Raw genomic sequence first — 27,812 nt, forward strand, 5'->3', positions numbered from 1 at the left:
CCTGGGACTCGCACGTGCGCGTGTGTCTGTGGAAGTTGCGGAGCTGAAAAGTCAGGGACTTCCTGATCGCGGTTGGGCTCCAGAGCCTGGGCGCTGTCACGGCCCCAGCAGCAGGAGCTGGGTGCTTGGTGATTCTGCAATCCCAGAATGTACATTTAGAGTTGAGTGGTTTGGTACCATCTGTAGCCCAGCCCACCCCCTGCTTCTCAGACGGCCTGGGCGGGGGGTGGGGAGCATGTCCTCTGGTTGGTGGTGACTAAGCCACCGGCCCAGCGCGGGCGCTCCTGAGCCTTCTGGGCGGTCTGGCTCGTCTGCGTTGAATGTCAGGTGTCTTGTGCACGGGTGATGGCCCGCCAGCTGTCTGTCGTGCACGGTTTTAGATGTGTACGTCGTCGGTGCCCTCGGCAGTAGCGATGAGCCCTTCGAGCGTTACGTACGTGCACGTTCTTCGGTGAGGGGAAGAAACCTGCATTTCTTTCCTGGGACCTTATGAGACCTGGGGAAAAAGCACCCCAGCCCTCGTAGGACAGGAACTCAGTCACTTGTAGGGCTGTTTGTTAAGCTCTGTTTTCATGCCGCTGTGCTCGGCCAGTGTGTGGCCAGCTTAAGGACAGCGAGATCCGGCCACCCGTGGTCGGGAAAGGCCAGCACCTGAAGGCGGCGTGGGCGAGGCTGATGGGCTGGCTTGCTTTCTGTTGTTGGCCCTGGACATGTCTAACGGGTTCCTGTGTTGCTGAAGGTTGGGAAAAGTGGAAACATTCCAGCAGGCACAACTGTGGACACGAAGATCACCCACCCGACCGAGTTCGACTTCTACCTGTGTAGCCACGCTGGCATCCAGGTAAGGACCCAGGGTCCCCGCTGCCCAGTCTCGGGGTCCCCGTGACATGGTCCGCATGCTCCGCAGACACTCGCAGAGCACAAGCCCGCGCAGGGCACTCCCCGCGGCGGGGTAGGGGAGGTGGGCGGGGGGTCAGGGAACAGGTGAGGGCGGGGACCGTGGGGTCCTGGGGGCGGGGACCGGGCCCCCTGGTGTGCTGTCGTCAGGGCTCCCATTTCAGATGGGACGAGGTCAGGCAGGAGTAGTGGGTGCAAAGGCCAGGTATGGTGGTGGGGCCCCAGGGCCAGGCCGTGTGCTCGGAGCTCAGTGAGCTCGCTGAGAGCCCAGCGGTGGTGAGGCCGCGGGAGGCGTGGCCTGGGACGGAGACGCTGACTCCGAATCAACTTCCCGCTTAGCAGGGTTCAGCCCTGTCTCCTGCCCACACGTTTGCAGGATGTCCGGGGAAGGTTACCCTGTAGCCCCTTGTCACCTCAAGACTCCTGGCCTGTGTCGGTGAAGAGGCCCACGGGTTTTTGTCCCCGAGTGTTCTCCCACGGAGTCCTCCGGAGGGGGGTTGACCGAAGCCTGGCTTCTCAGCAGGGCCCTGTGTAGGTGAGCTCTGGACTTCTCGCTTGCACGTTCACTCCTCTGATCCTCTGATCTGCTTTTAGGGAACAAGCAGGCCTTCCCACTATCACGTGCTTTGGGATGACAATCGTTTCTCTTCCGATGAGCTGCAGATTCTCACCTACCAGCTGTGTCACACCTACGTGCGTTGCACGCGCTCCGTGTCCATCCCGGCGCCAGCGTACTACGCCCACCTCGTGGCCTTCCGGGCCAGGTACCACCTGGTGGACAAGGAACATGACAGGTGAGTGTGGGCCTCTCCTGGCCGGGGGCACGGCAGGGGTTGCCTCTAAAACCGGCTTTGGGAGCTACATTTTCAGGCTGGGAAGCGAGGCGGCCCGCCGAGCGTGACATAGACGCCAGGACGCCCGCGTCTTCACCACCTGGTAGCTCTGTGGCTGCCTCCCCAGACAGCTGGTGCCTCGTGGTGCATTAAAGGCTGCACTCTCTCTCTCTGTCTGTCCTCCCATCCCCACAGTGCCGAAGGAAGCCATACCTCCGGGCAGAGTAATGGACGAGACCATCAAGCGTTGGCGAAGGCCGTCCAGGTTCATCAGGACACCCTGCGCACCATGTACTTTGCTTGACGTGTTTTAGTGTTTACGATCGTGTACCGAGTTGGATTCACATGAGACCAGCTACACTCAGACCAACAGATGCCCAGCCCTTCCGTGACAGCCAGCATCGAACACGAGACGCCATTGATTTAGTAGATTCTCCATTTTCCAGAACGCCTTCCGTCCCGGATTTCAAACTCGGATTTTGAACTGCAGACCTGTATGAGACCCCATTGTCGTAGGAAATATGGTTTGCCAAAATCTATAAGCTGCTTATTAAAATAGAGTCCCGTGTTTCCTAAAAATCTCCTAAAACCAGTCTATGAACTCAGGGCTTTAAAACATTTTTAATTTATTTGGTCATTCAATTTACTTGTTTTTAACACATGATTCTCTATGAAATTGATGGGCTCAAACTAGCTGTGAACGTTCTCAGAGAGTGAAAGCGACACAGAGCACGGCTGTGGTTTTAAAGCCTTGAGCATTCGGACGTGGCCGCTAACGCTTATGTCCGAGTGATTCTAGCGCGCTCCTGACAGGGCTGACGCCAGCTCTTCGGGACCGAGGGCAGGTGGCCCGCCGAGGCGCCCCCGGGCGTCCAGCACCGCCACCGCCTGCCTCCTACTCGGAGCGGGGGAGAAGATGGGCCGTGTGTGTTTACAGCATTTCTAGGTCCAGAGAGATTGGCAGACAAGTGCCATTTTAATAAAAATTTATTTAAAAAAAGAAAAAAAGACAATATGCCGACAGTCTAATCATAAGATTTGTCCTCCAGGACTGTGACATTTATTTTCCAAAGTTTCTAAAGAATACGGGTCTGTGGTGATGAATACAGTACAATCCTTTTTCACTGTTATGTCTTTAATGTAAGAGAAAAAATATATATATCTGGTTTGCAGTATTAATGTGATAGATAGATGCTGTTTTTTCATTTTATTGACTACGGGGTGCTTCTTGTGATCTGTTCACCGTAGCAAGAGTGTGGAGCCTGGAGGCTGGACCACCGCCTGTGGTTCTCAGTGCTGACGAACGGGAGTAAGCAGCTGAGTCAGTGTGGCCGCCACCCGCCGTCCCCCGCATGTAGCCTGCGTAGCCTGTACCTGCGGGAGGACCGGGCACGGGCACGGGCACGGCGGCCCTGCCCCACCTCCCGTCCCCCGAGTTGCTCAGCCGATTAAGCACAAATGGAATGTATTTTCTTCCATTCCTGGGAAACCGGTCCGTGTGTCAGAGTGTCCCTCTCTCTCTGTGTGTGGTTCTGTTAGACGAGTTTCGTAGGATCTATGCACTGAAAGGTGCAGAGGGCTGGCGGTTGGCGGCAAGCCCCTGCCCTTGGAGGTGGCTGACTGCAAAGCCGGCAGAAGAGATTGGCGTCCTGGGCCCCAGACGTGGGTTTGCCCGTCTAGAAACCGGTGCACTAAGCGTGATGCCATGGACCACTTGGAAAGGTGACAACAGACAGCTCTGCTTGTGCTCAGTGGGCTGTTGGTCCTTGTAGACGATTTAAAAAAAAAACAAAATCAAGTCCACGTTTAATGTAGAGGTTCTGGGAAGGAGACGCGCCTTCCCCTCGTGCTGCTTTGTGCTGCGTCGGTTTCCCTCTCCCTGCTGAAGGCCTCCCCAAGCCCAGCCCGACACTTACCTCTGGCCCTGCGGTGGAGCAAGGGCCCCGGGGGCACCCTGCGCTGGAGAAAACGCCCACCTCTGTTTCCGGTCTGCGGGCTCTGGGGCGCGACTGGGGCGGGGCACCGCGGGCGGAGCTGTGACGGGCACTGGCCTAGGTTTGGGTGGCGATGACAAAGGGGCGACTCTTATTTGTGAAGATAAATACTCAGAGTGGTGTGTGCGTGTGCGTGTCTGTGTGTGCGTGTGCGTGTCTTATTGACGGCGTTAGCCTCTTCTTGCTGTATCTTTCTTGTTTTGGGGTTGGTTTGGTTGGTTTTTTTTTCCCCTTTTTCTTTCTTTCTCTCTCTTTTTTTTGGTCCTTTTAAAACGAACAGAAGCTTCTGCTCTTAAGAAATGTTGCAATTCCCTGTCGTCTTATTGGCAAATGGCACTTTCTCCTTGTTTCAGAAGAATACCGATACACTCTTGGCTTAAATTCCCAGAGCGTTCAAGCTAAGGAGGAAATCTTTTCACTAATACGCTTTCGGAATCTGAAATTAAGTTAGTTTTCAGCCGTTTTTAGGATCATCTAGAACCATGTGTCTCAAAGGTGTGTTTCTGCTCCTTGCAACCGGGTCCCGGCAGTTGGGCCGGTGGTGGTGCTCGGTGAAAATGCAGACTCCCGAATCCGATTCTCCAGGGCTGGGGCTGGGCGTCTGTATTTTATGCCGTCAGCCGGGGCTCCAGGGCTGCCTGAAGCCAGAGGGGTCCTCTCCCCCGAACCCCGGGGGCCCAGCAGGGAGGAGCCGTTGGGCAGCGCAGGCAGACTAAGCTAACACCCAGGAAAGATCGCGGGCTGGCGGAAGATTAGACCTAAAATTTGTTTTATCGTTTTGAAGGAGGGGTTTTCCTTTTAGTGGGCCAAAGTCCTTTGAGAAGGGTACTTTTTATAGCCCTGTGCTTGTTTTATAAAACTTTTAATACTAAAAGCATTAATAGACCAAACGTCTCCAGCTAGGTGAGCTGCGTACCTTTGTACACATCTGGTGATTCAGAATTCAAATGGCTGTAGTTACAGTTTCTCAGGTAAATAACTGATTTCCCAAATTTCTACCAGCCCCCCCATTATTAGGATAAATTTTGAGACAGCATAAAACCTCAAAGTGCAGTAGACTAAGTCTGAGCCCTGTTCCCGTGGAAGCCAAAAGGAGCCCTTGCCCGTCTCTAAGGACACTTGCTCCCACTCCAAGGGCTCCCTTGGCCCGCATGGCTCCCCGGCTCCCAGGGTCGTCCGAGGCTTGGGGCCCTCACAGAGGTGGGAGGCGTCTGCGTGCCCGCTTTGCCCTACCCCCGCTGTTAAGTAAGGTGTGCCTTGCTTTAAGCAAACTGAATGTGAAAATTATGGTGTAGAAACCTGGATTCATTTAAAAGAAAAACTGGGATTTCTCTCATCTCTTTAAAAAGATGTCTCGTGATCAGATTCTCATACTGGTACTCTCCCTAGTTGATTTTAAATGTCACTTGAAGAAGAAGGACCGTTCCCAGCCCTTCCCCACTGTCCATTCTGTCCACCCCGCCGCCACCCCAGTGACAGACGAAGGAAGCCCAGGGGAGCCGCGGACGGCCGCCGTGTGTAGAAGCGCCCTTTGGTGACGCTGAGAGTCCGTCCTGTCCGTGTTCTCCAAGCTCAGACTTCCCTAGTTCCAATACCTTTTTGTAAAACTGGGCATACCTGTACTTTCAGAAAGGGATTGTTTGGTTTTGGTTTTGAGAAGTCTTTGCATATGACACCTGTGGTACCACATTGCACGGTCTGCTTTGACATCGTAAGGTGACGTTGCTTTTTGGTAGTGTTGTCCCACTCCCTTGGATGAATGTTTGCACTCTAGAGCCACAGGCGACCCCTGGCCCCTGGGCAGGCTGGCCCGAGAGGGACGCGGCAGGAGCGGAGTGAGGTCCACGCTCTGGGAGGTTGGCCGCGGTCACCGCCATCACTGATGTTCACCCCTGGCTACGGAGTGCTCGTTGGAATAGACAGTTTGAGTTCAGGTCCTAGAGCAGGGTTGGGGGAGGGGGGAGGGGGGTTTTACTGATGTTATATTATGTGTTATTTTTGTTGTCGTTAAATGCAAATGTTGCTATTTATTTTTTTTCTTTCTGCTCTGGTTCGATTCGGCCGATGTGGATATCCCCAGTGCACATGGTACCTGATGGATATGATAGAAATTGTTTTCCCCAACTTTTATAAATTGCCTAATGTTTACCTGCAAGTTTGCCGGATGATTTATTTTTGAAAGCCACAAATGTAATTTTTCTGGATGAATTGTTTTTCTTATATATGCGGCAATGTAATTTTACATTGATCTGCAGGGGGATTTAGATTTTATTTTTACAAGGCAGTTTTTCAGTCAAATTATATATTTGATACGATATGCTAAGGGCAGACCGGCCAAGCGTCCTGCAGTCGCTGGGACCCAGACCGTCTCTGGGGGGCCTGGGGGGCTGGGACGGCTTCTCTCGGTGGCTCGTCGTCGTCACAGAAGCACTTGGCTCGTTCTGGAGCCGTCAGGATCTGGATGTACTCCTTCAGCGGGACTGTGAGCTGGTGGACAGTTTAAAGGATTTTTCCCGGGCATTTTCCTATACCTAAGGCAGTTCCATTGGGAGGAGCTTTAGAAGCTGACACAATCCAGACAGTGGACAATCCCCGTGGCCCAGACAAGCCATAGAGATCTCCCTGTGACCTGACCCCTCCCTCGCGCTCACGAGGAAGGGACGGACAGTGAACAGAAACTTCTGCAGTGTTTGTGCGCCTCACTTTGAGAATGCAAATATTTTATTTATGTTTTAAGCCCTTCCCCAAAGTAACCGACAAGCTTCTCTCGAGCGGCCCTGCCCGCAGGCTCGGCTGCGGTGACGTGTTTCCCGTGTAGACACGGTGCGCGTGTGCTCTCTCTGACGGGGCTGTCCACACATGCGGACTCTTTTGTAAGGAAAATTTTCAACTCCGGATAATTGCACTGATTTTTTTGACAACTTCCTTTTTATTGTGTCCAATTTGCATCTGCTGTACTTGCTTGAAATGACTGTAAATAGATTTAGGTTAGCAACAAATGACGCGAGCACAGCACGCCGCTCTGTCGCGGGGACCGCCGTGTTCTCAGTATTACGTGTCGCAGCCGTGCGGGCTCCGCTCTGCCCCCGTAACCGCGTGTCTGTGGACCGTTCATGAAGGACAAAGGAGCCTCGTGTTCTCGTTTCTCAGAAAGGAAGTTCGCAATCTGTTGAAAGGAGAGTCTGCTCTCCCCTTGAGGTCCGAAGATTGGATTTTAAAGGTTGCATTATAAATCCCGTGAACACTTTTTTGGTCTGTTTAACTCCTCGTGGTTTTCCGTGGCTCCTTAACGCGTCTCCTTCCAGTCCCATCCAGCATCGCGCGGTCTGGGCAGGAAGCGTCTGTGCGGCCGGTGTGAACGGGCCGGGAGGGCCCCTTCGCTTCTCTCCGGTCCGGCCGTCATCCTGAAGCCATGCGATCACTGTGGTGTCCGAAGTGTCATTTGCGGCTTCACCCATGGATGCTAGCGAGACCTGAAAGCCAGGCCTGGTGGGTTTTGCTAGATTAGAAGCACGTGCTCAAGCCCACCGTGTGCCCCTGTTTGCGGTCAGGCTAGCCAGAGTCAGACCCGAACCGCTCGTGTAGCATTGATGCCATCGTGGTGCCCTCCCTGATGCTTTTCTTTGGTTACGTTTTGCCATTTTATTGTCAAAAGTGAATGTATTGGCTTAGCCAAATCACTACAGAGGGTGGTTTCTACATACCTTTTAGTTTAAAAAAAAAAAAATGCAGATAAAGGCTACCTCTGAATTCTCCATAGGTTCGTGTTTGCTCTTACGCGTAGCTATCCACACTGAAAATAGCCAAAATGTTGCCTGAAAAACTGAGTGGCGACCATCTCTCTCTTCAGTTCTGGCTTGAAAATGTGTGTGCCATACTGTGACCCGCGGGCAGTCCCCTCGGAGGCATCAGAGGTGCACCGGGGACTCCTCGGGGCTGCCCAGCTTTGTAGCGTGGGGTTCAAAGCAGCCAGCGTGAAGAAAATGGAAAAGCCTCCCGCACGGTCCTCTCGGGGGGGTGGGCGCATCTCCATGCAGGGCCGGGGGTGGGGGAGCCTTGCAACGGCCAGCTGTCCTGGCTCTCCCACTTTCCTGTAAGAAAGCACTTTCTTTGCTTTACTCATGAATGGGTTGCAAATGGCTCCCTCTGCTCTCTTCTCCCTTTTGAAATCACGAAGGTGCTGAAACACCAACTCTCGTGCAAATAAGGCGTCTAAAGCGGCTGGATGGTTTCAAAAACCCACGCAGTTGTAGTTGACCTTTGACTTTGGAACCTTGCGTTGCTCTCACTCGCTCCTTAACCGTGATCAAGTCCAAGGCCCTTTGTTTGAAAGGAACACGGGGTCCGCAGCCAGCACTGAAGTAGGAGTCCCACTGCCGGCACCCTGGGTCCGCGGAGGCTGACTTACGGGCAGTCCGCCCCGAGACAGACCGTTAGCTCGGAATACCCTCCTCGTGAGGAACCACCTTGCTGTCACACTGTCCCTTCCCCACTGTGTGTGGGCCCGCCGCTGTCATCCTCTGCCTTCTCCGCGTCTTGTCTTTAGGCTGTCTGCGTTCTCTCATCTTGGGAAGGTTCGAATTTGCTCCAGAACGCCTCCATCCGTTCGCTCTTCAATCCCGGAGGGACAGGCAGGTGGTTCTGCAGTTGGAGACGTCTGGGTGCGTGGAGGCCGCTCTGCTGTCTTACTGGACATTCATCAGACACTGACCTTGGCCCAGAGAGGTTCCAAATACAACATCACCTGCAAGTTTTTGCCTTCAGCAGAGTTGTTTTGGGTTTCGATGCTTTTCATGCTACATGGCATGCTTTACTTCTGAAAGAGCTAAGTGTCCTTTGCGGTCTTTCTAAGAACGTTCTGTACGTCTGCGATGACTGTGTTCTGTCGACAGCAGCCCACCCAGGATGCACGGATGGGTAGGGCGGGTCCCCACGACATCTGCTGACCTGCTTCTGGAACTACTCGGGTGCTCTGGGCTGGCCTCATTTTTAACCCAAATCCCATTCAGGGTAGGTCGGGGGACACTGCACAGTAGCCCTCTCCTTGATTCAGTCACATGAACTCTGGAACTCAGACCTACCCATCAGCTTTTTGCGTCCCTCTCCAGAATCCTCGGATTCTGCATCTTCTTTGCATTTGTGAAACATTATTTGAAAAGAGGAACTGAAGATGACTGGTGCTTTTGTTAACACTTTTCTCTTGTTGGTTGATGTGAAGAATGCAGATGTGTTAACATCTTTAAATGCCCTTGGTGGTATGACTCCCATCCCTTTTTTGGGGAGTGGGAGGAAGCTGAATCGTCTTCTATTTACAACCTCCTTGGATTTGAGTGGTTCAGAATTAAAGCGAAAACACCACATATTAACTCTTCCCCCTCAAGTGTCTCCAGGAACGAGATGTTGAGGCTGCCCTCCGTTAAGTACCTTCTGAATCAAGGTCCTTAGAACCCTGAGTTGATCCCAAGAACACCCCACACAACCGGGCGAGGGGGTGGGATGTAGGCTGACTGCTCGGCTCCTTGGCCCCACCTGGCAGAACTAGGTGCTCGCGTTGGGGAGCCGAGGCTCCTGGGAACTCCGGAGACTGCGGGAACAATCCGGGGGCGGCGGAGGGGGGAGCAGGTCCCTCGGACCCTGGAAGCAGGTGGCACCAGGCTTTCCGCTGGCCTCCCTCAGTACCAGACTGAGCGTGCTCTGGAAGACCCAGACTCAGCCTCTGTGCCTTTAAAGTCTGGTCCTCAGTGTCCTTTTGGAATCGCGCTGGGCTGTGTTTTTAGTGGGAAGTAAACCTGTACCGTTCCACTAGTCAGTCGTTGACCTTCTGCCTTTGAAGCCGCGTCCACTCCTCAGCTCCTGATGCGGTAAACTGTGATGCCGGCACACTGTCTCGCGTTGGCCAACGTTTGTTCTCGTAGTCCCGGGACTTCCTTACCACGTCCACGTCCCCCCAGGAAATCAGCGGAAGATACATCTCTTGTTGGTCGGGCGTGGCCCGTGGCCATCAGCAGAACCTGGGGGTTTTGTCCTCAGTGTCACTCGCCAAGCGGATTCCGTGTCCTGGAACTAGGTTTTTAGAAGAGAGTTGGAGTCGTGTCTCCAAGTTACGTGTGGAGTCCTCAGACGTAAGGTGCTAGTCAGTCCTCCTGTCCTTGTTTGGGGGCGCTTTCCGTTCCTGCCGCGCTGCTCTGTGCCGTGTGGGGACGCTCCTGGGGTGTGTGAGCTGTGTGCAGACGACTGCCCTCTGTGACATGCCGAAGACATGTTTTTGATCTCTTCACTTTTCCAAGCCAGCTTTGAGCAGTTTCTTGGCGGATGGTCTAATTTAAAAAAACAAAAAACAAACAAAAAAAAACCCTTACCCATGAAGGGTCAGGGGGTGTCCCTGTCGGGATGATTTTATTGCTTTTAAGTGGGGGAAATAATCCGATATTATTTACTTTAAAAATGCATAGAAACTCATTCTTGGCGGCTTCTCTTGGCCCTTCCTTCTACCTTCTCTCCATTGTGAAAGGCAACGTCTTTCCCTCGGCGGAGGGGCTGGCCGCAGAGGGGATGGCACGTCACTAATTTTGGTTCCTCTTCAAAGCCAAACATACACGTGACCGAAATCCTGAAAGTATGTCGAGTTGAGCACTAAACTGAAATTTGAGTCCTGAGTTTGATAGTAGATTTTAATGTAGTTGTTGAAGGTATGAATTCATGTTTTATAACTGTAGAGGCAAGTGAGTTTTTACTTTTTAAACAGTTTTAAGAGAATAATTGTAAGTTTCTGTGCAGCAAAGTGGCTACTCATTAAATACAAGAAAAGAATGTAGTGTTTACATGCGGGTTTGTCTTACCTCTGGTACACTGCAGACGACTTACCTGATGCATATTGAGGGCTTTTAACCCTGAGTTTTATCAACTTTTCTAGTTTCATTTTATTTTTATAAAATAATCGAAAAAGAACCAAAAATGAATTCAGAAGTTCCATAGGTGGATCTTGCCCATCTCCATTTCCCCCGCGATATAACAGTTTAGAAGATATTTTGAATCAAAATGTGTTGTGATCATTGAAAGTTTACTGTTTCCTAAGAAGCTGCGCGGCTCCAAGGGCACCCGTGAGGCGGTGCCGTGCGCACCGGCCGTGGACTCGCCCGTGGCTGCGTGGCCGGCTGCTCGCGACCGCGTCCTGTGCTTGTAGAAGAAACCGTGTGGTGCTGTTTTGGAGATTGGAAGTTCCTGTATGAACTAGGTTTCTATTCATTGGCCTCTCTGTATAACTTCCCATTTGCTACATGAATTGTACAACTCGTTATAAAATTACAGTACTTGCTAAATACACTTCTGAGGCTTCCGTCCTTGTCTCTCGTTCCATACCATTCCGTGTGTTGAGGATGTCCAATGCCTGCATGACGCTAGGTGGTGACGCCACTGTAACTCAAGCCTTAATCAGATGTTACAATTGTAAGTTTCAGAGTATGCAAAAATAGTAGGCGGTGAGTTTAAACTGTTCCCGTCAAGATGCTGTATCATAATTCAAGCAGTCTTTTCTCCAGGGTTACAAAGGGAAACTCCTAGTGATCCAGAGCTCTCACTCACTCTCTCTTGCTCGTTTGCTCTCTCGTCTGGCTTGGCTGTTGCCGCTGCTTGATGAAAACGGACCATTGTGCATTTCTGTGGCAGTCAGTCAACAAGACCTATTCTGAAAGTCTAGAGACTTTTTCAGGGTTACTTTTAAAGGTTTGGTTTTTTTCCCTCCAGTCTGAGATTTATCTGTGGCCGATGGAGAGTGTGATTGGGCATAAATACTCCTTGCTGTCCTGCTCACGTTCTGAGGTTTCTTCGGGTGGTGCCACCTGCCATCGCTTCCGCATAGGATTATATGGATTTTTGTCTTTGTAAAAGCATCTGAAATTTAGACGTAAAATGGAGGGGACCCAGCTTTCTTTACAATGTGGATCTACCTCAGTTAAACAGTTGGGTGCTATTTACTAAGTCTGTCAAATTAAATTGGAAAAAGTAACCAAACAGCAAGATAGAACGCCACACAAAGCTTGAAATCATAATTTCCGTTTATTTAATAATAGTCTTATTTATTTTGTGCCTTTTGTGTTGAATCCTAATGCATTGGGAAAAAAAAAAATCAGTATGAAATGAAACATTTTCCTATTGCGGGTGGGGAGAAAAGCCCAATTGGCCGTGGACTTGGATAGGTTCCCCCAGCCAGCTAGTCAAGTCTGTTAAAATCCCAGCTGCCCTCCTGTGAAAAGAAATGATGTCCAAGAGCAAATTAACATTTTACAAACAAATTCTACACTTTCTATGCATATACCAACAGCTCTCTCTTCATTCTTTGTGCCAATGAAGGGGCGGCCACAAACAGCTCACGCGCACCCTTCCTGCGGCGACTTCGGCCATCGGCGCCCCAGTCCTCCCCTGGCGAGTCCTCGTCTGGCGAACCGTGTACGTTCGTTGGCGGCGCAGCCCACCTCTCCTGGTAGAGGTGCTGGCGCCCGCGGGCAGCCGGAGGACGGGGGCGGGGGGCAGGCGCCGGCTGGAAGGCGGGGAGGCCTGCACTCAGCAGCAGGCCTGGGTCGCCGTGAGTCAGGCAAGCTTTCTGGCAGGTGAGGCACGAAGGTAGGAGATCGATGACTTTCCACGCTTTTATATTTGGCAGTTTACAATTCTAGACTTTTCCTACTCTGGTGATCTTTTTTAACGTAATTCTTTGGAGGTAACACAATATTTTGGAGTCTTAAGAATTTGATTTTATACCAATAAGAAAAAACCAGTAGGGCTCTTTCCTGTAGTACATAGTTTTACTATTTTAAAGAGATCTCTCAATTTTACAAGAGAACCAACATTCCTTAGTGGCAAAACTCTGAAAGTCGATTTGGGAGGCTTTTTGCTGCAGGATCTTGGAACATGGGCTGCTTCTAGTCGAGTGTTTTCCCTGCCGCGCGCCCGTCGGGTCAGTGCTCGAGCCCCGTTCGCAGACTCGCCCCGCTCGTATGCTGCATACACAGATCCGCATTGTTGCACTTTCTCGGTAGTGACGAGTGCCCCGCGGTCGGCTCACCAGTCAGCATTTTGTTCTTTGACCTAACAAGAGTACTTTGGGGCAGGGGATGAAATTTATATAGGTACCTCAAGAAAAAGAACCTGAATATGCTGCATTTTGTTTCTTTAGCTTTTATATGTAGCATTTTGTTTTGCTCTTATTTTGTTTTCAGATCTCTGCTTTTTGGACCCCTATAGACTGTTGAAAGAAATTTTAAAGTTACTCTTGTCTGGATACAGTATCCTTTGTTTTTTGTCTTTTTAACTTCAGTATCTGGTTCAAAGGTTGCCCACCAGTAGAATACTACTTTACCCAAATATACCTGAGAAAAAGGGTACCGTGTGTGCAAGCGGACAATAATGTTCCCGGTCCTTTCGTTCATGCTGCTTTCTTAATTCTTTTCGCCATGTCATCAGGAGGTTTGGAGAACTTCTTCCTAAGGTCGGACGTAGACATGACGGCATCTGAATGTCCGCAACACAGACCTCACAGAATTGCCGTTGAGTAAGTAGCCTGAGCCTCCAGGGATCCGCGGCGTCAGGCCGCCGGATGGCCCCGGTCTCCGCGCTCCGCCATCCCCAGCGCTCGCCCGCGCCCAGCCGCCGGGGAGCGGTCTGGACTGCCGAAAGGCAGAGCTGGTGCAGAGAGCTAAAGGCTGAGACACGGAGCATCTGTTGTCGAGTTTGAGCTTCGCTGGGTCCTTTCGAGTTTGTCTTACAGCTTACTAGGTTAAGTAGTTTGCACTATTTTTGCAATAAAGTCATGGAAAACCTAACAGTTACTTGTTTTGTTTCTTACCGTGTGTATATAAACTAATACTGAAAGTTTGGCATAGTGTTTTTTCACCTCCTTACATAACCCTTAACATGCACAGAATGCTGTAAATCCGACAAAATGCGATGTGAATGGTATTTTATAAAGTTATTTTGTATGCTGTCAATTCTGTTCCGCCTCATAGTATGTCCGCAAAAAATAAAATAAAATTCCTCATATTTACAGCCGCCTCTCCCCAAGGTCTTCAGTTGTTTGCAGACTGATTTGGGTACTTCCTTCTGCACAGGCGAAGCGTCCAGGCTCCCGGGGGTGGGGGCGGGGGGTGCTGCCTTCCAGGATGGATGTCCAGAGGCCTGGTCTGCAAGTACCGGACCTCTTCCTTGAACCGTGTGTTCAGAAGAGCTGGGCGTTACTCCCCGAGAACTCGGGTTTGGGGATGAAAACCACAGGAATGAATTAGAAAAATGAAAGTGGTATCTCGGAGGAGTGGGGTGTTTCTACTTCAGCAGCCACGAGAAAGGAAGAAGAGCCGTTCAACCAAGCCCCAGTCAAGTGCGAGCCCTGAGGTCCACACCGTGCGGGAGGACCCCGCGCTGACCACATCCAGGGTTCACGTCCTGGTGGGGCACGACTCCCTCCGCTGGGGGAGGGACGTACTCCTGGGGTTACATGTACTCCTACCGCTCTGCAGTCCCTGGTGGCCTCACTCTGGGCTGTTGGTAACCACTGTGCACCTCTGCACTGTGAAAAGTACGTGCTGTTGGGAAAGGAGGGTTGGACTTAAGGAAGCCAAAAAATGGCTGAAAACCCTAGGATGCATGGACCCTGTCGCTAAAGCAGGCCAACTCTTTGTTCTTGCTGAAAGCGATTTCCTGATTTTTAATAATCTGTATTAATTACAGAGAATGTGACAATTCAGATGAATATGAAGACGAATTTTTAAATTATAATCACAACACTGACAGGTAATTCTTAAAATTTCTGGTATATTTTGTTCTGGTCTTTTTGTTCTGTTTTTTTTTTCTAACAAAATGAAGTTCTTCCCACCCCACCCCTCGCCTAAGAGCCAGGACCCAGCACTTCTCAGTAACTAAAACCCACACAGCACCCCAGGGCCACTGGCCATGGGACATGCTAGCCGAAATGGGAAGAATATGATGAGAGATCTATGACGTCTTTACTTAATACATACGGGCTCCCTTTGTGACATTCTTGCTGTCTAATGAAACTGGATGATGGCGGGCGCCTGGCTGGCTCGGTGGGTTGGTGTCCGACTCCTGGTTTCAGCTCAGGTCCTGCTCTCAGGGTGGGTGAGGTTGAACCGAGACGGGCTCCATGCTCAGCTGGGAGTGAGCTTGAGTTTCTCTCCCTCTGCCCCTCTCCCTGCTTGGACTCTCTCTCTCTCTCAAACAAATCTTAAGGAAACTATACAATGGTGTTACATGAATTAGGAGAAAACTTCAGAAGAGAAAGCTCCTGACTCGTGGATGTTCATGCTCCACAGACGACGAGGAGCCCGTAGCAGGAGGGATGGAAGGTTCACAGAGGAAGAAGAGGATGCAAAATGCTAAGATCAGTGTGAAGGGTCTTGGACGCCACCTTGAGAGTGTACCCACAAGGCACGGGGTGGGGGGAAATGCTCCTTTTTAAGTTGTGTGGTCCAGTGAAGACAGCAGCCTGCAGCTTGAATCTCAATTCCACCACTTCCTAAGTATGTCCTGGACTAATGCCTTAGCCTGAGCTTCCATCCCCTTCTTTTAAAATACGGACACTTTAGGGGCGCCTGGGTGGCTCAGTGGGTTAAAGCCTCTGCCTTCGGCTCAGGTCATGATCCCAGGGTCCTGGGATGGAGTCCCGCATCGGGCTCTCTGCTCAGCAGGGAGCCTGCTTCCTCCTCCCTCTCTCTCTCTCTCTCTCTCTGCCTCTCTGCCTACTTGTGATCTCTGTCTGTCAAATAAATAAAATCTTAAAAAAAAATACGGACACTTTCCAATGGATGGGAGGATTACACGGAAAGGTACACAATAACAGAAGAGGTGTGGCCCCCAGAAACCACTTTAATAATCAGCTACATTCCACATTTCTGACTAGGAAAAATTAATCTTCGTGAACTGTCTTGCTAACCTGATACCAGCAGAGAGGAAAGCAGCTCTAGAGATGGTGAAGACACCAGTTAGCAAGGGACCGTAACAGACAGGCGTGTGGCTCAAGGACCCAAGGAGGGGACCTCCCTAGATAACCAAAGCTGAAGTGCCCAGGTTGGGGTACGAATGCTGCAGCTGCTTACGGGCAGGAAACGGTCCTGTTCCGGGGATTTCTTACCCGCAGCATGTTACTGCAGGCGTACATACTAGAGGCCGTGCATGGATTTAAAAAGGTACGATTTAAAAATAATTGCTTAGATCCTTTTGTAGTTCCTAAGCGTGATGACTGGGTGTTCACGGTATTGTGTGACATGTGCCTCCCGCAAACCTTGTTACGACCTTGGCACATTACCCATCTGATGTGGAAAACAATAAATAGATAAAAATAATTGCTTAAACAAAAACAAAAATGAAATACAACAGGGAGGGCACCTGAGTGGCTCAGTTGGTTGAGTGTCTCTTTTTTTTTAAGATTTTATTTATTTATTTGACCGAGAGAAATCACAAGAGAGGCAGGCAGAGAGAGAGGAAGGGAAGTAGGCTCTCCGCTGAGTGGAGAGCCCAATGTGGGACTCGATCCCAGGACCCTGAGATCATGACCTGAGCCGAAGGCAGCGGCTTGACCCACTGAGCCACCCGGCGCCCGAGTGTCTGACTCGACCTCAGCTCAGGTCTCCATCTCGGGGCTGGAGGTCAAGCCCCACGCTGGGCTCCATGCTGGCTGTGGAGCCTACTTAAAAAAAAATTAAGATACACAGAGAAGATCTTTGTGACTTTGGGTCTGATGACATGGTTTTAGATATAAGAAAAGCATGATCCCCAGAGGAAAAAACTGATAAACTGGACTTCCTCAAAATGAAGAACTTCTCAGAGAGAAATAATTTCTGCTCTTTGAAAGATACTGTCAAGAGAAGGAAAAGATAAGCTACAGACTGGGAGAAAACATTTGCAAATCTCATAATCTAGCAAAGGGAACATAAAATTCTCAAGACTCAACAAAAAGAACACCCAAGAAAAAGATGGGCAAAAGCTTTGGACACTTGACCAAAGAAAATATGGCAAATAAGCAAATAAAAAGATGCTCTACATTTGTCATTACAGAAATGCAAAATTAAAGCCTACCCTCATGAAAATGGCTAAAATTAAAACAAAAAACTACCAATTTTGCAGATGACGCAGAGCAGCTGAAACTTGAACTTTACTGCTGGTGGGAATGCAGAACGGTAGCGCCGCTTGAGAAGTCTGGCAGTTTTTTTTTTTTTTTAAAGATTTTATTTATTGGGGCGCCTGGGTGGCTCAGTGGGTTAAAGCCTCTGCCTTCGGCTCAGGTCATGATCCCGGGGTCCTGGGATCGAGCCCCACATTGGGCTCTCTGCTCTGCAGGGAGCCTGCCTCCTCCTCTCTCTCTGCCTGCCTCTCTGCCTGCTTGTGATTTCTCTGTCTGTCAAATAAATAAATAAAATCTTTAAAAAAAAAGATTTTATTTATTTATTTGACAGAGAGAAATCACAAGAGAGGCAGGCAGAGAGAGGAAAGGAAGCAGGCTCTCTGCTGAGAGAGAGCCCGATGTGGGGCTCGATCCCAGGACCCCGAGATCATGACCTGAGCCGAAGGCAGAGGCTCAACCCACTGAGCCTCCCAGGTGCCCCGAAGTCTGGCAGTTTCTTAAGAACTTCAATACACAATTCCACTCCTAAGCATATACTCAAGCATTCCAAGTAGACATCCTCTGTTCACACAAAACCTGGACACGAATGTTTCTAGGGCTTTACCTGTGATCATCAACACTGGAAACCCAAAGTGGGAATTATTTGTCAATTATTCACCGATTATAGTGGGAGAAGCACAGTTCTCTAAAGCCGTACCATGGGAGCCTACTTAGCAGTAAGGAGTGGGACCTGCGGTAATGTGAATCTCCCTGATGTTATGCGTCACCAAACAAAAGCTGTACCGAGTTCCACTTACGTGACACAGGAAAGGCGGGTCAGCCCACTGCGTTTCTGCACAGCCTGTAAGCTTAAGAATGGCTCTTACATTCTTAAATGTTTCAAGAAGATCAAAAGAATATTTCATGATGCAGGGAGATGACAGGATTCAAATTTCAGCATCCAGAACTGGAGCCTCGCTGACATGCAGCCGTAACCCCCCTTCCGTATGCGGCTTGTCTACTACAGTGGCAGGTTCACAGCTGTGACTGGCTAGACAGCCCGCACATCTTAGTGTTTTCTCCGTGACCCTTTCCAGAAAAAGTCTGTCAACTTCTACACGGGTAAAGAATAGCTCAGGGTTGCCCAGGTGAAGGGCTGGAATGAGTATGACCAGGAGAGAATTTGAGGGGAGGCCATACAACCGTTGAGTCTTGTGGTGTTTACACAAGTCTGCATTTGTCAGAGCTCAAAACTGTGCATCAAAGTGTGGGTTTTTAAAAAATTTAAACATTTAAAAACAGGAACAGAAACAACAGTGGTTGCCTGGGGATAAGGGAAGGGACTCTGGAGGGACTGGGAGATATCTGGGTGACAGAACTGTCCCATATATCGATGCTTACAAAACCAACAGAACAGACACTAAAGGATGACTTTACTAGATGTAAACTACAACTCAGTCTTCTAAAAAAGAGAGAGACTAAAGAGACAAGAGCCAAAAATTTACTCTATGTAGAAAAAAAATAGTTTTCTCACAAGTTTCCTCTTCTCAACAGTAAAAAGTTACTTTGGTTATAAAGAAAGGAAGAGTAAAAGGAGAGGTTTTTGGTTTTTTTTAAGATTTTATTTACTTACTTTAGCGAGATCAGGGGCAGAGGGAGAAGCAAACAGCAGGGAGCCCAACAAGAGCTCGACCCCAGGACCCCGGGATCAGGACCTGAGCTGAAGGCAGAGGCTTACCCGACAGCCACCCAGGTGCCCCGAGAGATTTTCAATATACAAAATGTTTTCAAATGTTTTTAAGAAAAATATGAATTGTGTAAGACTGATGATTCACAGACGTGTACCCCTGAAACAAATAATACACTATATGTTAATAAAAAAATATATGCTTATTTAAAGGTAGTATTTCTTTTTGTATTTGATTTAATTAACTTGTGTTTTTTCCTCTGGGAATAAGTGCTAGAAATGCTTATTTTTAAATTTTGCAGAAGTCGCAGGTAATAAGACATCAGAACAACAGAGCTCTACAACTAGTTCCACAAAGCATTTACTATAAAACAGCTTCTAATAGAGAAATTTATTTCTTTACAGTTAATAAAATTGCAGTATTTGAACAAACTGTCAAATTTTCAAATGTGACGTATCACGCATAAACTACATATTTAGCTTCAACTACATCTGGTTGTTTACAAGGATTTCCAAATATACATCTATGAATTTACACAACCGGTCTCTAGAAGCTCTTCAAAATCTATCTGTAAATGAAAAAGAGAAGCAAAATTGTCTGTCTCTACAGCTTACAGCTGCATTAGATCAGCGGTCAGGACCTGGGTGCACAGGCAGCTCTCTTGGTGCCCCCGTGCCCCCGAACTGCAGCGTGGGCCCCGCAGAGAGAGGCTGCTGTCTGGGCTACCTTCCTCCTGGCCGTTGATGGTGTGGGCACATCGGGTGCTCTGAGCCAGGAAGGAACCCAATGTACTTGAATTCTCTGAGAAGTCAGGTGTCTGAGGTCACACAGGGCTGTGCTTGCTTCCACGCAGCGCTGCTAATCCAGGGGTCCTCAGCAGGCTGATTTCTCAAGCACCTCCTGTTTGGTCTAGGATTCTGCTTCATCCCCGTCATTCCCATCATCGCTGTCATTCTCCTCCTCGTCCTCGTCCCTCTTCTCTTTTAGCATTTTCAGATATTTACTAGCTAAAATCTTCTTTGGTAATATATCTTAAAAACATAAAGCCAACATCAGCAACTGGTTCCGGCGGACCACGGACACAGCAATGCAAATTTCAAAACGAGCGAGTTCCCGCTCTGAGCTCTGGACTAGGTTCCAGAACAAGACACAATTCTGACCACACTTCTGGGTGAAACAGCAGGAAGCGAGCACTGCCTCCTGACTCAAGCTGAAGACCTGTTTCCCTCCACTGACTGCAAATCTCGCGCGCGCGGATGTGCTGGTGTGGACTGAGCAAGTCTACTCAACCCACCCGAGACAAACCCGCTGGGCCTGGGGACAGATTTAGGCTTTCAGCTGTGGCCCACACAGCGTGTCCACAACAACTACTAGTCTCTGTTTCGGGGGCCAAGCAGACCAGCGCAGTTTTCCCTTCAGTGGTAAGGCGTCTGGGGGTGGGTATGGGGGCTCACCCAGCCCTCCACCAGCCGAAGGTCCTTGTGCGGGTGTTGGCTTCATCGCCATTCTAGGTGAGCCGCACTGCAAACACACTCGGACAAAACTAAAAATGTCTGCCTGTGCCCGTTCACGGTAAGCTTCGGCACCCAGAGAGAGCAGGGGTGGGGGGGGGAGTCTTTCAGTGAAAGCCGGGGAAAAGGGGAAGACGGCTGTAAAAGAGCCCACGCGCGTTTTAACCAGAATGTTGCAAAGGCTGCGCACCTGCGAGGAACTGGAAAGTCTCCGACTCCTCCGCGGTCTTGGACAGATCGGTGTAGGTGAGGGCCTTCCTCTCCCGCCCGCTGCCGCGCCGGTAGGAGCAGGCGGCGAGGTGCTGGACGAAGAGCTCCTAGACAGTGAACGAGCAGAAGGAAAGGCTGCTTTGAGAACGTACGCAGAACGCGACTCTCTGAATTCGGTTCAGCCCGCAGAGGGCTGCGGCCTGGAACTCCGGGGGTCAGTGGGGAGGGAACAGGTCGGAAAGCACGGCAGGGAGCAGGCATTTCCCTAACGCTACTCGAGACGCCTGACCTAAGGAGGGCATTTAAACGTCGCTCAACAAGGAATCATAAATGTTTAAGAACAACAGTTGTTTTTAAAGGAGCAGAAGAGCGTTCAGAGACTCTGGGGTCGGGAACGCGTCTCGGTCTGTCTAACCGCGCTGCGCCGAGGGCTGCCCGCAACAGCCGAGCGCCGAGACCGCAAACTGACCGCGGTTCCCGGGCGCCCCGGCCCGCGCCGGGCCCCCCCGCCAGTCCGGTCGGTGCGACGTGCGGACCCGCCGGGCGCCGCCTGCGTTCTCGGACGAGCGGGCACAGGGAGCCCGGGCACCCCCGGACCACCTGCCACAGGGAGCCCGCCCCGTCCGGGGACGGCTCACGCGCCTCCCAGGGGGCCGTCACTTAGGGCGCTGCGTGTTACCCCGACTGAGTCACCGGATCCTACCCTAAACCCGTGACAATGAAATAAAAAGGCGGCTCCGGGCGGAATCGCGCGAGGCCCGCCCGCCCTCCGGCAGGGAAACGGCCCAGCGGCGCAGGACGGCGTCCACGGGCGGGCTGTGCGGCCACGGCGGAAGCTCCGACGGCCCAGGGCGGTCCCGCAGGGGCCCGCCCCCCGCCAGACCGAACCGCCCCGCCAGCTCTGGGCGCACCCAGGAGGCCCCGAAAGTACCGGGGGACGCCGCACCCGGCTGCAGGGACGGAGCGCGAGCGGCGGGCCGGGCGGTACCCCCGGAGCCCTCGCCGTGAGCCCTGAGCCAGGCTCTGCGGCCCCGGCTTTGCTGACACGCCGGGAGGAGACGCCGCGGGACACCAGCGTCCGCCCGCGCCGCCACTCGAGCCTAGCGCGAGGGACGGCGGGAACGGCGCGGTGGGCGGGACGGAGGACGCGCAAGGGAGGACGGGAGCTGCGCGGGGCGAGGCCGGCGCCGCAGAGAGACAGGTGGGTAAGCCAGAGCCGCGCGAAGGCGGACGGGAGTGGCGCGGTGGGCGTGGCGGAGGGCGCGCAGGGGAGGACGGGAGTCGCGCGGGGCGCGCGCGGCGCTGTAAACAGCGACGAGTGGGTGGGCCAAAGGCGCGCGCGGGAGGGCGGGAGCGGCGCGGCGGGCGGGGCGGCGGGCGCGCGCGGCGAGGGTGGGGACCCGGGCGCGTCGTGGAGGGCGCGCGCACCGCGATCCCGCGAGGGCGGCCGGCGGCGCGCGGGCCGAGGGGCGCACCAGCGGCGCGGCGGAGCCCGGGGGGCGGGGCGGGGCGCGACGGTTCCGGGCGGCCCCCCTGCCCCCCGTCGTCCCCGCGCCCCCGCCTCACCGTGGCCTTGGCCGTGAGCACCAGCGCCTCCTGGTTGATGCTGGACACCTCGGGGGAGCTCTTCATGATGACCCGGATGCGGGACAGGGGCAGCGACACGAGCCGCGGCTCCCCGCACTTGTCCCGGCCCGCGACCGCGTCCGCCATCTTCGCGCCCCGCCCCGCGGCGGCCGTCGGACCCGCCGCGAGGCAGGCGGCCGGCCGGCCCGGAGTGTGCGGGAGCGGCGTCCCGCTGCCCCGTGGGAGTTGTAGTGTCGGGGAGGCGCGGCGGCGGGGGCGGGCGGCCGCGCTTCCGGGGCCGGACTACAAGCCCCGACATGCCGCGCGCTGAAGGGCGGCCGGCGGGGCGGTGCCGCCGAGGGCCGCGAGCCGCCTTCCCGCCGGCTTCCTGCGCGGTGCGGGGCCGGGGCGCGGGGGCTCCGGCGGGGGCGGCCTGCGTGCGGGGAGGGGAGCGTCGCGGCCAGAGCGGCGGAGGGGCCGCGGCGCGGGGAGCCCCGTGTGCGGCCGGAGGACCGCGGTGGCGTCCTCGCCGCTGCCGGCCGGCGCGCTGAGGGAAGCGGGAAGCGGGCTCGGGGAGGGCTGCACGGGATCCCTCTGGCCGCCGACCGTGCACAGCCCCGGGCCGTCCGAGGGCTGGAGGTCGTGCGTGAGATGCGGGCGCTGGGAGCCCGCGGTGGCCCCGTGGGTCGGCGTCCCAGCCCAGCGGAGAAATGCCCCTGCTTGGGGGCGGGTGGGGGGACGCAGTGCGGCTAAGGCGACGTGCGCTGGGAAGGAGGGTAGGAGGCCGCGGGGGGGCGCGGGGGGCAGGCTTCCCGATCCCGGAGCTCCGCGGATGAGTCCGGAGCCCTGGGGAGAGTCGGAGGCCCCGCTTATGTGTTACCAGGAGTGCGGAGGTGCTGCGTGTGAGCGGACGGTAGCGGGGCAGGAGTGGAGGCAGAGAGCACGGCGAGGGGCTGTGGCTGGGCCGGAGGGGTGGGGGGGTCAGGCGAGAGTGAGGCGGTGGGAGAGAGTAGGGCTGGGGACCTCGTTTGAAGATAGAGTGAGCGGGTGGCCGCGCCGTGTACTGAGCCGGGGCGCGCCGAGGAGCCTTCACGGAGGTTTGGAGCAGCTTCGGTGTTAATGCCACGGACCCTAGTCAGACCCTGTCGTACTCCTCCCAGGTCAGCGGCCAACCGCACAGCATCTCCGGAGGCCTGGATTACCGTGTAAGGGTTCAGTGCTCCTGCGGCAAGGTCTTCGCACCCCCAAATCCACTTCGATTTCAAAGTTCATGTGACGGGGACGCCTGGCCGGCCTGAGAGTAGAGCATGTGACCCTTGGTCTTGGGGTTGTGAGTTCAAGCCTTGCATCGGGCACGGAGTCCTACTTAAAAAAAAAAAAAAAAAAAAAGTTTATATGAAAAGAGTCCGGAAAACTCAAAGTATATCTTGTTTAACCTTTCTGATTTCAGTCTTTCATCACTTGGGTAATGCTTATGAAATAGAAAACATGTACAGCCCGTTTGTACAAGCTTAGTAAGTTTTGAAAATTACTGCTCTTTGTTCTTCTGAAGAGGGGACCCAAGACCGGAGGTCACACACACGGCCCAGATGACTGGCGTGCGGGGTGTTCAGAAAGTTTCCACATCTTCAGCCGTCGTGACCCGGTGAGTTCAGCACCCGCCGTGGGCTGTGCCGTCACAAGGGGAAGGCCAAGATTGCAAGGACGTTGTTGCCTTACCACTGTCACCGGAGGTCATGGCCCAGATAGACGTCAGGCACTGCTGGACACACAGGTACAGCCAGCGAGCCCGACAGCGCTGGTCCCTGCTCTCAGCTGCCTTTCAGGTACGAGGGCGACAGAACAAACAGGGACGTGTCCTACAGGAAGTGCGAGTGGTGGGTGGCCGTGCTCCTCCAGCTCCAGTCTGGAGAAGGGAACAGCCCCGTGCAGAAAGCCTGGGATGAGCGTTCTCAGCAGGACAGCCTGTGGGAAGGACGGCGGAGCGGGGACATTCCCTGGGCAAAGTGGAGGAACTGGAAAGCCAGCGTGGTGGGAGCTTTGTGGCTGAGGCTGAGCGTGTGGGAGGTGTGGTGGGCAGGGCCTGTGGGAAGTGCTCAGGCCGGCAGGTGAAAGCTGTACTTCCGTTCGGAGAGCGTTAGGAAGCCATCAGAGTGGGAGGACGAGCAGATCCCACATACAGGGTGGCCAGTTGCTGAGTGATGACTGACACCCTGCCCTGAGCAGCGCGGAGGCAGGAGGCACAGCCTCAGCCTCGGGGTTCAGCTCTTGGTCCCAGGAGCTCCTGTCCTCTGTGAGTGGGAAAGCCCTGGACGTTCAAGGAGCTGCTCTGTGGACACCCACCGCACAGTCTCCCTTATCTTCACAACATCTCGAAAGGCGTGCTTCTCTTTCTCTCTCTCTCTCTCTTTTTTTTTTTTTTAAGATTCCTCTTTAAGATTTTGAGTAATCAAAATTTAAGATTTTGAGCCACCTGGGTGGCTCAGTCGGTGAATCATCTGCCTTCGACTCAGGTCATGATCCCTGCATGGTGGCATCAAGTCCCGCATCAGGCTCCCTGCTTCTTGGGGAGTCTGCTGCTCCGTCTCCCTCTCTTGTTTTCCGTCTCTCCCTCTCTCTCAAATAAAATCTTTAAATAAATAAAATTTTAAAGAAATTTTAAGTAATCTCTCTACCCAGTGTGGGGTGTGAACTCATGATCCCAAGATCGAGAGTCACAGACTCGCCGCTGACAGCCAGCCAGGTACCCCTAAGGCCCGTCATTTCTGATGCGTCTGCACAGGCTCATTGTTGCTTGGTGCCACCTGTGTCTGCATCCCAGGGCGCTAGAAAGCGGTTGCCTACCCTTCCCGGAGGCCCCTGCCCGCTGGCTTCTGGCTGGGTTCAGCCTGTGGGAGACACGGGTGAGAGGCTGCAGCGGAAGGCAGGGAGGAGACCCTGCTTGTAGAACAGCACTGGCCGCAGGCTGGGGACCGCAGGCGGCCACAGTGAACATCCATGCACAGGTGGGGGCTTGAGCAGCCTCACCCTGGGGTTTGGCTCAGCGTCGGAACCCTTGGGAATTCACTGGGTCTTCTGGGCTGCGAGCCGGGGTGGTGCAGGTGCCTGGACTCTGAGTAGCATCTCCTTCCCCTGCTATCCTGGAGCCCCTTGCTCACACCTGCAGCTCCCCCGTCACCCTGCAGGCCCCTCTCTAAATTATCTCAGGAAGCGTCTGCTCTCCTAATTGGACGTTGGACGCTATGTACTTGGTCCTAGGAAACCAACCAAGGTCAGTGGGAATCGAGAGCCGAGGGCCAGTCTTCCGCATGGGCGGTACTGGCACAGAGATGACCTCACAGGCAGGCAGCCCGGCCGGGGAAGATAGTTACTTCGTTTGTCCCCTGTTGTCTAGATGCAGTGAGTGCTCAGGGAAGGCAAGGTGGCCCCAAGTGACCATCATGGTGGGAATGGGGCCTGGGGGATAGGCTGGCTTCACATTGCGCTGGAGAGCACGCAGAAAGCAAACCGAAAGCCTTAGGCTCTCTGGTCAAGCCTGAAGAGAGCGCCAGCTCCTGTGGTGGTCCTAGGGTTCCTTCCTTTCGCAGCCTCAGCCGGTGGGTTAAAGATCAGACCCACCTTTGATTCTTCATGACGCGTAGTTACTACGTAAGTTGAATTCACAGGTCTTGTCTGTGAAGTTAGGCTGTGCTGGGGAGAGTGGGGTCCCGAGAAGTAGAGACAGTTGGGAAGATGCAGGCATGCCTCTAACCCTCTCCCTCTGAACCTCTTTGTCGGTAGAAATAGCGCCTGCTTGTAGAGACTACTGTTTGCCTGCCTGGAGTCCTGTTAATGAGCTTGTTCAAGGTGCTTACCTGGCAAGGAGACGCTGAGTCCCCTCCGGACTAGCCCCTCATGAGCTCCAGTCTGTAACCAGTCTGATCCCAGCATGCGGGGGACAACTGCGAAGTCTGATTGAGGAGACAGCCACACAGTGAAAGAAGGGGGGGCGTTTGTGCATTTTTCATCAGCAGATACTTGGGGCTTCCAACGGTGTCCGTCCAAGTGGACAGAGCACCATGTGGAACTGGGCTGAGTTCTCAGTAGAGCTGACTTACCAGGGGGCCTGGTCCGGCGTGTGAGCACCAGCAGCCGGGAATGGCCCGATGGGGTGAGAACAGCCGTGTCCTGTGCTGGCGGCGCTTGTGATGAAGCACTTCAGCGCTGCTCTGGCCGTCTGCCAGGTAGCCCCACAGGTCGAGGGCGCGGCGTCTGGCAGGTCCCGGTACCAGGCACAGCACAGACACCAGGCGTTGAAGCGGAACTGTATCTGCCAAAGAACTGGTCTCCATCTGAGCAGTAGCTTCCGACGGGGCCCTGGTGGAGGCCGAGCGCTGGAGGACGAGACCTGAGCTGGGTGCGATGTGACCCACCCTGCCACGTGCCACGCTCCTCTGTGCAGGGGAGGTGGAAGCCCGTCGCCACTGAGCAGGGCCCAGGAGCTCGAGGGAGGCACCCCAGCAGGCGGCTCGGGCACCCACAGCACGTCCTCTCCATCCCCTCTTTGCCCGTTCCCCACAGCTGTGGTCCCGGGTTCTCTGTGGGCAGGAGAGGAGGGAAAACAGACCACGATGACGGGAACACCGCAGCAGAACCCCCGCTCGGCCAGTGGAGGCGAGGAGCTCTCCCCGCGGCGCACCAGCCTGGACGGAGAGAAAGCCAGAGTGCAGGGTCGACGCCAGCTCGGGGCTGGCAGCTCCCAGTCCAACTGGTGGCCAAGGAGCATGGACAGAGCAACCCTGGGAACTTGGCAGGGAAGTCTGGGGAAGGAGTTTGTAGATGGGCCCCGAGTTGGGGGAGCTGTGAGAGGAGGTGGGGCCCGGGTGAGTGCTCACCAAAGGAGGACTTTAGTAAACAAGGAGCAGGACGCTCTTGGACACGCCACTTGCTCTCTCTTTCCAGCCACCGCCCTCTGGTGACGTCCAGAGCTCCCTTGATGGGACTTTTGTAAAAAGCAGTCATGGCCCCCCCGGAGCTGGTTCAGCGAGGACGCTGGATCTTTCTGTCTTTCCGCTTTGTTCTGGCATGTTGGTTTTAGGCCTTGTGCTCGTTACCTCATGGCTCCAGAATGGCTGCAGCTGTTCCAGAGTCTATGACTGTTGGTGGGAATGGGGGCAGGCGGCAGTAGGCCAAATGATCCTTGCTCATCAAGTTTCAAGGCTTTAATCTTTTCACTGAGGAGAGGAGGATCTCTTCACCAGTCTTTCCCTTAACTCTCCAGTGTTAGAACCGGGTCATCCGCTCACCCTGAGACCAGTCACTGGCCAAGGAAGGGAGACAAGTAGGACTGCTTTGAGCCAGTTAAGATTTATACCATGGGGTTGTCTTCCTGAAATAAAGGATGTGATCCCTCCTGAGAAGCTGGGGGCAGGGGGCGGGATGTAAGTTTCAAGACAGGGACTGGTTGGAAGTTAGACGATAACCAGTACCTGCCAAAGTTGCCCACATATAAGGGTTTGGAGATTTCCCGTACAAATCCAGCTGAAAGAGTGGAAGGGCAGGACCGGCTGTCTGTATAGGGCGTCCTGTGCCCTAGTTTTGCCGCGGGCTCCGCCTCCTCCCACGGCTCCTGTTCAGCCGCCCGCCACCAGCTGGGCCCTGACTCACGACGCTGTTTGAGAGTGACTGGTTTGCTGGTACGTTCTTCCCACCAGCCTCGCACGGTGTCCAGCGTGTACGGTGTCAGTAAGGTGGCGGGGGCTGGGAAGGAAGGAGCCTGTCCGAATAAGCAAGCTACGTGCGTGAGAAGAGCGGCTACGGCTTTGCTCTCCGGCTTCAGTCTGAGTCTCAGCTCTGCGATCACCAGCTTCCGATTCTCAGGTTCCTCGTCTGTGAAATGAGGATCACAGCGTCTGCTCCCCAGCCTCACCGAGAAGCTGACGCGAGTGCGTGGATAGAAAGCCCCAGGCAGGGGTCCCTGGGTGGCTCAGTGGGTTAAGCCTCTGTCTTCGGCTCAGGTCATGATC

At 53.6% G+C, this 27,812-nt stretch overlaps 2 protein-coding genes and 1 non-coding gene across 5 annotated transcripts in view; 2 read left to right on the top strand and 1 right to left on the bottom strand.

Moving 5' to 3' along the window:
• Positions 1 to 11,047, top strand: part of AGO2 (argonaute RISC catalytic component 2) — a 103,212-nt gene extending 92,165 nt beyond the window's left edge. For 2 of the 3 annotated variants that reach the window (XM_046001861.1, XM_046001845.1), the window contains 3 exons: positions 740 to 841; positions 1,492 to 1,691; positions 1,926 to 11,047. In XM_046001861.1, coding sequence (XP_045857817.1) covers positions 740 to 841; positions 1,492 to 1,691; positions 1,926 to 2,034 — 411 coding nt within the window. In that variant the 3' untranslated portion in view covers positions 2,035 to 11,047. The remainder of the gene's footprint in view (positions 1 to 739; positions 842 to 1,491; positions 1,692 to 1,925) is intronic. The other variant, XM_046001851.1, reaches the window with a different exon arrangement.
• A 4,896-nt stretch (positions 11,048 to 15,943) lies between these two features.
• On the top strand, positions 15,944 to 16,047 carry LOC123928876. The gene has a single exon (XR_006815839.1). It is a non-coding gene; the product is annotated as a small nucleolar RNA U13 (small nucleolar RNA).
• A 2,809-nt stretch (positions 16,048 to 18,856) lies between these two features.
• On the bottom strand, positions 18,857 to 22,033 carry CHRAC1 (chromatin accessibility complex subunit 1). Its single transcript, XM_046001993.1, has 3 exons — positions 21,808 to 22,033; positions 20,222 to 20,348; positions 18,857 to 19,551 (listed from the first exon to the last, which is right to left on the bottom strand). The coding sequence occupies exons 1-3, from the start codon at positions 21,952 to 21,954 to the stop codon at positions 19,430 to 19,432; spliced, it is 396 nt and encodes a 131-aa protein (XP_045857949.1). The 5' UTR covers positions 21,955 to 22,033; the 3' UTR covers positions 18,857 to 19,429.
• Between the last annotated feature and the right edge of the window lie 5,779 nt (positions 22,034 to 27,812).

This window comes from Meles meles, chromosome 1 (genome assembly GCF_922984935.1).
Source record: "Meles meles chromosome 1, mMelMel3.1 paternal haplotype, whole genome shotgun sequence".
Classification (NCBI taxonomy): Eukaryota; Metazoa; Chordata; class Mammalia; order Carnivora; family Mustelidae; genus Meles; species Meles meles.

What these genes read in the sequence shown, in the direction of transcription:
- CHRAC1 (XM_046001993.1), bottom strand. Translation starts at nt 21,954, where the DNA reads ATGGCGGACGCGGTCGCGGGCCGGGACAAGTGCGGGGAGCCGCGGCTC. An exon ending in TGCTCACGGCCAAGGCCACG is followed by an intron (nt 20,349 to 21,807) that starts GTGAGGCGGGGG and finishes TTCACTGTCTAG; the next exon opens with GAGCTCTTCGTCCAGCACCT. An exon ending in GACTTTCCAGTTCCTCGCAG is followed by an intron (nt 19,552 to 20,221) that starts GTGCGCAGCCTT and finishes TATGTTTTTAAG; the next exon opens with ATATATTACCAAAGAAGATT.